General features: G+C 34.7%; 1 protein-coding gene across 8 annotated transcripts in view; it reads right to left on the bottom strand.

Moving 5' to 3' along the window:
- Positions 1–554: 554 nt before the first annotated feature.
- The window catches only part of LOC105485190 (zinc finger protein 207), a 32,597-nt gene continuing 22,811 nt past the window's right edge, over positions 555–10,340 (bottom strand). For 5 of the 8 annotated variants that reach the window (XR_011615599.1, XR_011615600.1, XR_011615602.1 and 2 more), the window contains 2 exons: positions 8,956–9,010; positions 555–4,488 (listed from right to left, as the gene is read on the bottom strand). Coding sequence is in view for 2 of the 8 variants with exons in the window: in XM_071082698.1 (XP_070938799.1) it covers positions 9,000–9,010 (11 nt within the window). In the remaining 6 variants the exon portion in view is untranslated. The remainder of the gene's footprint in view (positions 4,489–8,955; positions 9,011–10,340) is intronic. The other 3 variants (XR_011615601.1, XR_011615598.1, XM_071082699.1) reach the window with 1 other exon arrangement.

Below are 10,340 nucleotides of genomic sequence, written 5' to 3'. Positions count from 1 at the left end.
CATTCATATATATGTGCTAAATGCAATTTTTTGGTTTGCAATAACTGTCTGCTCCCACCATTTCCTGTGGTCTAACAAGGTTAGCCCAGATGTATACTGTGTTAGTTCTTTCAAGTAAACATACAGAAAATACTGAGCACTTAAAAAGTGCCAGGCTAAATTCTTTTACATATATATTAACTTGTTTCTCACAAACCTATGAAACTTATGACTACCATTTGAGAAGTACTTGTTCCAGGTCATGTAACTAATAAATAACAGAAAAGCATTTGATTGCAAGCTCTAGTTTTATGCTTACTCTAAATGACTGTTTCTTCTGGCTCATCTACCTATCCAACCTCAACACTGTATCACATACAAAATATCCACACTAAGTGTGCTCTTTTACCCCTTACTTTTCCCCGGAGACATTCTGTATTTAATAAAAATAATTATTCCTTATAGTTCCCAGGATACAACGAAAACTGCTCAGGACAACTGATGCATATCGTAACACCTTCTCGATGTAAACTGTTCTGGATACAAATTTTAAAAATGGGCTCAGACAAGTATCATAAATAATAAACGAAAGATTTTATTCATCTTTATAGATAACAAGCACTCAAAGGTTAATGAGTGGAGATAATCATCTCCAAACAAAGAGGCTTTTAATAAGGCAGAAGCAAAAATCTTTCCACTTTTAGATGAAAACTAAAAAATAACTTCTGACTTCAGATATGGAAATAAAGCACCGTTTTTCAAATGGTAGACTTGGCTTACTTAATAGCCCCAGACCATCTGAAAAAGAAAAACATTTCAATGCCCCTTGTGAGTTCTAATTACATGGCTACATATTAAGGAAAGTCTCTCTCTGAACCTACTTGTAGACAAAAATTATACAGATAATACACATAAATGTAGGCTTCCATTTCATTTTTCATTTGCACAAGCTTCCAGCTATTTAACTAGGTGACAAATCAAAGTGACAAGATGTACTAATATTATTTGTGAGAACTTTAAATTTTAAAAGCTAGTATTTAATTACCCTTCGTGAGCCTGTTTACTTACACTAAAAATTATCCTATCAGTCATGATTTTTTATTCAACTAGACCATTTAATAATCCACATGGTCTAACATTTATCACGCTTTGTTCAGACCTCCTTACAATCATATCCCATGTATGACTTATGCTTCACATAATCCCTTACCAGTAAAAGTGAAGCCTTAAGATTGACCTGGCCCCTCTACTAACCTTTGCGATCTTGTACCACTTCATAAAATGCTTACTCTAAACCACTAGACTAGTTTGGAAATAAATGGACCTTTTCCTCAGAAATAATCTTTCCTGGTGTACCAACTGAACACTTTAACCTTCATTTATCACTTTATTATTAATACAACATCCCAGGGAATAGACTCCCAAATTTCATCACCTTTCCTTTTTTTTTTTTTGAGGTGGAGTCTCTCTCCGTCACCCAGGCTGGAGTGCAATGGCGCAATCTTGGCTCACTGCAACCTCCTCCTCCTGGGTTCAAGCGATTCTCCTGCCTCAGCCTCCCGAGTAGCTGGGGTTCCAGGCACGTCCGACCACACCCGGCTGATTTTTGTATTTTTAGTAGAGACAGGGTTTCACTATGTTGACCAGGCTGGTCTCAAAAACTCCTAATCTCAGGCAATCCACCCACCTCAGCCGGGGCCCGGCCCCTTTTCTCTCAATTTAAAAACTGCTTTAAAAACTACAAATCAAGTATTGGGTTAATATCACTTTACTGTTACTGATTCCTCTAATATTCCAGAAAGAGCACAAGATTTTTTCCATTTTTGATAGCTGCCTATTATCAGTTTTAACTGGAGCTGAAAAACAGAAGACTTAAGTAAACTGAAAGCCATCATTAAGTTTTAAAAAGGGACATTGAAATAATTCCTCTTGAAGATATTTTCTTTAACGGCCACTTATTTCTACCCTGCAAAAAGCTTGAAATATAAAATTAGTATTTAAAGCACCATACAAAATAAAAAAAAAACAGACAAAGGAGTAAGGTATGTTCCAATTTAATCTTTATGCACACAAATTTGTAAAAAATGTTAAACATATATACATTAAGTCACAAAAGAGATGCAATAATTATTGCTCACTTTTAAACATTATCTTATGCTATCAAAATTTGGCTACTTACTCATCACTATTACATGCACTTAAAGTTACATACTTACCAAATTTTCACTGTCTGTTTATTCCTGCTAGGAAAGGACACAGTTCCTTAGAAATTTACTTCACTTTAAATCTTAAAGACACAAATGGAGGGTCCATACTTTGTTTAGTGCTTATCTAAAAGAATGCATTGCCACATCACATGCTCAGATATCGATTTTCAGATTTCAGAAAACTATCATTGTTCATACTAAAGAGCATCAGAGTTGACTAATCATTACTGGTTCCCAAAGATCACAGGAGGAAACAGAATGTAAAAACATTCTTAGTATATGCTAGTTTTTATCTAGGATACAGTTAAAAACTAGAGGGAAAAAATAATCCATGCGTTACATATACCGAGGCTAAATAAAGCAGGGCATAAAGTAATTAGAAACATACTCAGAAGCTTTCACTGGTATACGTGGTCTCAGAAATCAGTATTTCTAACTCCAATTTTTCATGCAGAGTTAGAGTGGCTTAAATAATACTTTTGAAATGTTTAAGCCTCTCAAAGAAACCCTGTAAGTAACTGGTCTGCATGAAGAATTTTGATTTTGGTAAACCCCTCTTCCACCCGAACTCCAGCTTACTGCTCATGAATCACTGCAACAACAGCTCCAACAAGAACAGAATGAAGTTCTGGTATCTTAACTTTACACCTATGCAATGTCTCCAAAGCACTGAGAAAAATCTTTTGGCTGACAGCTAAAAAGAAAATGTTTAAGAACTTTCTTAAATACTAGTTTTAAACATTTATGCCATCTCATGAAAATGAAATAATTTATGTTAAAAGTTTTTGTATTTGTAGTCTGTTAAGTGAAGGTCAGAAAAAGGTGAACTTTTTTCTTTAAAAGCATTAAAAGGGAAATGCCAGGTGGTAAAATAATTTTCTAATATTCTTGATTCAAGTAATATCCAAAGAGATGTAGAAATTCAGATTGCTCCCCTCTTTAATCAAAGTGTCCTAGTTCAGTTAATTTTAGAAGGTAAAATCATAATATATAAAAGCATAAAATAGTACTCACCAGAAAGGCAGCTTTAAAGAGATGGTTTTAAGGAAAACCATTTCCACTGCATCTACACCATTTCATATACAAATTAAACTGTGAAAGGCAATGAAACTTAAGCCCTTGTGCAATTTTACATTAAAAAACAAGTGGATATCTTGTAAGATATATTTTATTATCAGTTGATAAATCCATGTTTTAAAATTTAACAATATGCACAATTTCCATATAAAGATAATCTGTTATCACAATGGCTAACCACCATCCAGTTCAAGAGGAATTCAAGATTAACTAGTTTTATGGCTAGATCGTCTCAAATTAGGTATCACACAAGGTGAAAAGGAAGAAGCCATACATCCTACCATCAGATTAGGATGGTTCAGGCTTGCGAAAATTAGAAATTAACTTGTATGCTTTATTCCTCCCTCCTCAGTGCTTTACATTTGTATCAACCTAAAAGCACAACATTTAAAGGTTAAAGGATGGTTCAAACAACAATGAACTTGGGTAGAATGAAAAAAATAAAAATAAAAATGTTAAACACATCTTCCACAACCCATTATGTCCCCATTGCCCCTCAAAAGTGTTACATGAAGAATCTAGCTACATTTCTTGATGGGTAGTCAGCTTTCAATATTAAAAAGGTATGTTATTCTTAGTTCACAGTAAAATGAACTCACTGGTACACCAACATGATATGTTATAGTTTACAAAAAAAGAAAAAAAAGGAGTACTTGTATCTACAAGTGTTGCTAAAAGAACAAAAAAGCATTATAAAAACATATTCTAGCTTATGACTGTACACCATTTATCATTTCTAGATGTGAGGAAACTTGCCTTTTTTCTTAGGTTGATTCATACTGTAAAAAGTTAAAAGGTGAATGAGAGAACCACCATGAAATAGCTTAAGTAAAAGACCCTGGACCCAAAGCCCTGGACTCCATATCATCTATCAACAAAGGCACAGCCAACTCAAACTGTCTTTTCCTTTTATGTACAATGTATCTACTTAGGTTGAACCACAAGGAGATAACAAAGGAGCAGTATTACACCTTTATTACAACTGGGGTTAGCAAACCTAGATCTACTTTGGCCCAAGTACTGAGTGTTTAAAGTGTCCAATGGATCTATTATTAGTTATACTCACATTTAAGTAATCGCACAGCTTTCTTCCTTGTGTGAGTTATATGGATATGTTTGAAAAAAATAGGAACATCAGGTACTTACAGATTAAACTAACCTGTACTGGCAGGGCTGTGGGATTTTTCTTCTCTACCAGTAAGTAGCAAATGCTGAAATTCTGCTGCTAGTTAACAAAAACACAAATTGTATTAAACTGAGGAGTTCAATCCATAGTTTAAAAAGTCAATGTGCATTAAATTTCCTCAGAGTCTGATATTAATACATTTAAAACTTTTCCCTATTTTTTTTTTAACAAAAGTTACCTTATATTGGCTATTTAGAATGAGCTAATTAACACTGAAAATCTCTTGGACACATCTCAATTTTAATAAACTATGTATTCCAGTATGTGAACTGTGATGGAAATTGATTACTCTAAAAAGGGGATGGGCATATATCTTAAATATGTGGCAATTTCTAAATTTAAACGAGTATGTAGACACACCCCCACAGACAAGCAATTTTTAAAAGCTTTTAATTCAACTTTCACAAAAATTAATTTTGTCACATCAGAGAGTCTCAATTTCAAAAACATGTACTGAGGCAAACTCTACTGTTTCTCCTTGAATAAGTGAACAGGTAAAAGGGGGCTTTGCTCAATAACTAGATGCTCCATATTTTTTCTAACTCAGACTAACTGTAACTGTAGTAACTCTTCCCTTGCTCCACTTGGGTAGGTAAGCAGCCTCATTCTATTAGTAAAGACAGGGATACGATGGTGCAAATCTTTTTTTTTTGACCCCTGTGATTGCTAAACTATTTACAAAATTTTAGTAAGAAGCTACATTAAATAATATGGTGAGATCTCAGTAACAAATGCAAACCATGATTAAGAATGCTGTTACTTTTCAATACATTTAAGGTTCTTAAGTCAAGCAACACTACCCAGTGTTCTCTCCCAAATAATCACTATTGGTCCATGTGTAGTAAACTGGGAAAATACCATTCTTCATTTTTATCCAAGTTGGCCATCAAGGAATTTCACAGTTAGTTCCTCAGACTTAACTAATGGTGAAGGAACAAAGATTCAACCATAATGGTAAAATGCAAACCAACCAATCCAGACACTAACAATGTCAGAGGGCTTAGAAAATGCCAATAAAGGACTTCACCTTTTTACAAACACAGCACACATTACTGAAGCTGTGCCACATTACTACCTTACAGACCATGACATCATTTAGAATTAATGGGTGGAGTCAAAGTAATCAACCACTAAGACAGTTTACTCACATGTACCTCCTCTGAGGTTATTTTGATAAAAAGTGAAACATATACATAAACATTCTTATAACTGATTGTATGCCTCTTAAAGAACCTAACCATCAAAGTTTCCATCTAATTAGCCAGTCTGGATTTATAATAGCGTTCAATTTGCTTCAAATAGGAATAGTTCAAATTAGTTTCAGCGAAGACCTACCTCATTTGGGCTACAAATTTCTGCCTCAATATGACTACTACTTCTGCTTAGTAAAATAGACATTTTACCCTGAGAATACATGAGACTAACCGAACAGATTTAAAGAGAGATGGTTCAGATTTCTCAAACTAATTTAGTTCCAAACTATTCTTTTCCAGAGTTAAGAAAATGAAAAGCTTTTCCTTTCTAGACTAAAATATTATGCAAAAATGTATAGAGCCAAGAGTAAGAAAAAAATAGTAGTTACTAAAAGCAATTATCTTACTGAAGAATTTTTTTTTTTAATGTTACTTTAAAACTTAATCTACTTTCTAACAAAAATGCCAGGTAAAAAAAATAAAGACAGATGTTTTAGGGCTTAAACACTTGGAAAAGGTGGATATATTTAAAGTTATTGGGAAGCTCAAACCGAAGTCCTACTTTCTCCATTTCCTACATATTGGTTTGAATTAGATCCATAATAAGGTGTCTAAGAGCTTAAGACACTAGTTTAGAAAATTCAGCACTAATCACAAAATTAATGAATATCCATTATGTACACGACCATACAACATCAAGTGCTTATTTTGCCAAGAAACATCACACAGAAGTCAGATGACTTCTTTGCTATAAAAACAAAAGGTTGTTATTTAAATGATTTAATGACAGAAACTGAAATACTGAGAAAGGGTTTTAAAAAAGGAGTAAACTTTACTGTCATGAGATAGTTAGCATAAGTGGAACTGGGGGAATGTTTACTTATAAAAATCTGCCCTATAGCCAAATAGCCTTAAAACTGAATCCCCTTTCAAAGGACTTTTCCATAAAAGTTACAATGAGGAGCAAACAAATTTCAATTTGGAATAACGCAGAAAGATTATTCAGTATTAGGTCAATAACTACAACCTTTTAAAAAAGACATACATGTCTGTATAAATTTTAGGGTATCTACTTCTAGGGTACATGTCTAGTTTCATCAGCTTATTCAAACAAAATTTTGACTCGGTTAAAGTGGTGACTTCACCATTTTCTTTCATTTGCCAAGTTTTACCAGTGGATGTTACAGACACCTAAAAATTACATAATTATCGAAATCTTATTTGTCTGAGTCAGAGAAATACAAAAAAAAAAAAAAAAAAAAGGAACTATCTGGAACTATCTTAGTTATCTATATATATTACCTTCAACAAATTATGACATTACTAAATTCCTCCCACCCCAGTACTCAAGCAGATAAGAGCCTGTATTTCCAGCACACTTTTTTCAATTATCACCATTAGAATTACGACAAGCAACTTAGAAAGATTTCAGCATACTGGGGGATGGTAGGTAATAGAGAAAACAGATCTCCAATTAAGGACTCTTACATGTTGATTACTGAGGTTATAAAATAGTTGAATGGAATATTTTGTCATGGAAGCAACAAAATTCTTTAAATATTAAAATCCTTTTACAGTGAAAAACATGTTATTTAACAAGTCAAAATTTGTAATTCACTTAATGCATATTTTTTCTTTATGCTTCCAAGAATGAAAACCATATACAAACAATTCCAGGTTTGCTAAATGCTACACTGTTCATTGTTACTGCTCAGAGTAAACTGCTATCTGGATAGAATGGTGGCTCAAACACAAGAAACAAAAGTAATTCAGGTTTGTTTTTGGCCTCTCTTCCAATTCTCTAATTATTCCCTACAACACACACACACACACACACACACCCACACCTTTTCTCACCAAATAAAAGCAAATTTTAGTTGGAAACAAATGTGCATACTTTTCACATGTCCATAAAACATTGTTCAGTGAGGCTGAAAATGAACCTCAAAATAATCACTCCAAAACCATAGTTTATCATACTTTACCACATGATCAGGTATCAAATTTCAGTTTGGATACCTGAAATTAGCAATCCATCCATGCTGAAAGGTCTGTAACACCCAAATTCTCGTTGTATCAACTGTATGGTCTATATCCCCACATACACAAAGCACGCACAAAGACACCACCTTCCCACCTTAACAGGGCTCTACATTAACATTTGCTCTAATGTGGTGAGGCTTGAAAATATTTAAAATTAAGCATTTCCAGATGACCTTTTAGCCTTAACATTCAATGCATAAGTTAGTGAATAAGAATGCAGACTTTGGCCAGGCGCAGTGGCTCACGCCTGTAATCCCAGCACTTTAGGAGGCTGAGGCAGGCGGATCACAAAGTTAGGAGATCGAGACCATCCTGGCTAACATGCTGAAACCCTGTCTCTACTAAAAATACAAAAAATTAGCCGGGCGTGGTGGCACATGCCTGTAGTCCCAGCTACTCGGGAGGCTGAGACAGGAGAATCGCTTGAACCCAGGCCAAGATTCCGCCACTGCAATCCAGCCTGGGTGACAGAGCGAGACTCTGTCTCAAAAAAAAAAAAAAAAAACAAGATTTTGGCCAGGTGTGGTGGCTCACACCTATTGTTATCTCAGCACTTGGGGAGGCTGAGGACGGGTGGATCACCTGAGGTCAGGAGTTTGAGACCAGCCTGGCCAACATGGCAAAACCCCGTCCCTACTAAAACATATTTAAAAAATAGCCAGATATGGTGGCAGGAGCCTATAATCCCAGCTACTCAGGAGGCTGAAGCAGGAGAATCACTTGAACCTGGGAGGTAGAGGTTGCAGTGAGCCGAGATCGCACCACTGCACTCCATCCTGGGCGATAAGAGTGAAACTCCGTCTTAAAAAAAAAAAAAAAATGCAGATTTCAGTATCCAGTGGCATTTCCAACGATTAAACTTATCCTTGAGGTTAAATTTAATAGTTTATGGAGAAAATAAAACCAGTAAGATTTTCCTAAAAGTGAAAGTAGAAAATTTGAATAAAACATTTCATGTCTCCAAATCAAAAACATCCAATTTTGTGAATTTACTAAAGTTCAATATAGTAACACAGGCTTTACTGAAGCTGTTAATTATGTAACACAAAGCAAATTACATAAAAATGCATATGAAATACTTAGGTTTATTAACACCACAGTCAAACGTGAATATTAATATAGAGCCTTCTCTGCCAAAAGAGTATAAAAATCCTAAGTTTAATTAAATTTAGGGGCCTTCACCAAACTTGCTGCAAGTTTGGGGACATAAATATCCAACAGCCATAAAGCTGTGAAAGCCCCTATAAGGAATAAAATAAATCCCACTTGCCTCAGACTGAACAGGGCAACACTGAGACTCAGCCTCAGCCTGTCCTATGGCAGGGCTATAGGAAGAAGAAAATTTTAATTTTAGAAAAACAGTTCCCAATTAATTTAAAAGACATGCATTAAATTTAAAAAAAAAAAAAAATCCCAATGATCAAGCAAGCAAAAGGAGCAGCTTTGTTTTTAAAACTACTGTCCACTACAATTCCATTCTGAGCCCGTACTTCTTTTTGTTGGGGAATCCCCCTCCCCAATTAAGTTTCATTAAGGTGAGTCTAAGTTCAAAATGTAACTTAGTGGAATAGGAGTACAGTAGGAATATTTTAATCATACCTAATGGCAAATGTGTGAGAGACTACTAAAATACTAAGTATTTAAATCAAATAATTCCAGCAGCCACTCAAAAATTAATCCTCACCTGCTGTGGCCTTGTTACTGTTACACAGTATAAAAACTTATACAACAGAAACTAGTGCCAGACAAAATGTTTGTTTTTCTAAAAGGGGTGGATGTAAGGTAGAGCCAAAGCTGCCAGCCCTACTAACCTTACAGCTTCCTTAATTATGGCAATCAGCTTGAATTATCAAGTCCCAAAACCTGTCTTCTGTGAGGGCAGTTCACATCCACTTTGACTCAACTTCATCTATTACTTAAGGAAATTTGAGTCAGAGTCAATTATATGAATGTAATTTGCTCTACTCATGATTCAACCACGCTATGGACCCCAGAAGCATTTAGATAAAAGGTATTTTCTAGAAGCTTAATTATGCCTGGATGCATGCAAAAATTACCCTTCAAATATATTAAATGGGTACACCACCTCTGAGCCTATAGCTACAAACTCAGGAACTCATGAGCTTAAGTTTTATGTGCCAATGCCTAACACTTTCAATTAATTTTTAATTAGAATTCTATCCCATATTAAAAATTTCCATTTTTGCCCATCAGACATATACAGAGAGCAAAAAACTTTGCTATAAAGTATCAGCCTTCTTTGCATAAAATGCAAATAAAGTTTCACGTAATTTCTGAAACAGGTCTACTAAACCTATTGCAGTTTGTCAATAACCCTGTACATGAAATTCTTGAGAATTTGGGAGAGCATCCCTTACTTAATCATTGTAAATTTAATCTCACCATTTTTATCTTAAAGATTTTCAACACGAGTTTTTCTTCGGCAGTATATTAAGTGTGCTGCCAAATCAAAGCAGCATGTATTAATTTTGAAACCATTTAGGTAGGCAGAGGTTCAGAGGGGAAAGTGGTTTGAGACTTGGTGGCTGGCAGAAGGAAGAAATACATTCTTGGCAAAATATGGTAGTTTTACTTTCAAACTACGAAAATTTTTGTACCACTATGGTACCACAAGCACAGGAGCCATAAAATCAT

This window comes from Macaca nemestrina, chromosome 17 (genome assembly GCF_043159975.1).
Source record: "Macaca nemestrina isolate mMacNem1 chromosome 17, mMacNem.hap1, whole genome shotgun sequence".
In the NCBI taxonomy this organism is placed as follows: Eukaryota; Metazoa; Chordata; class Mammalia; order Primates; family Cercopithecidae; genus Macaca; species Macaca nemestrina.
The sequence above is the reverse complement of the archived record's forward strand: the minus strand, read 5'-3'. Positions and strand labels throughout refer to the sequence as shown.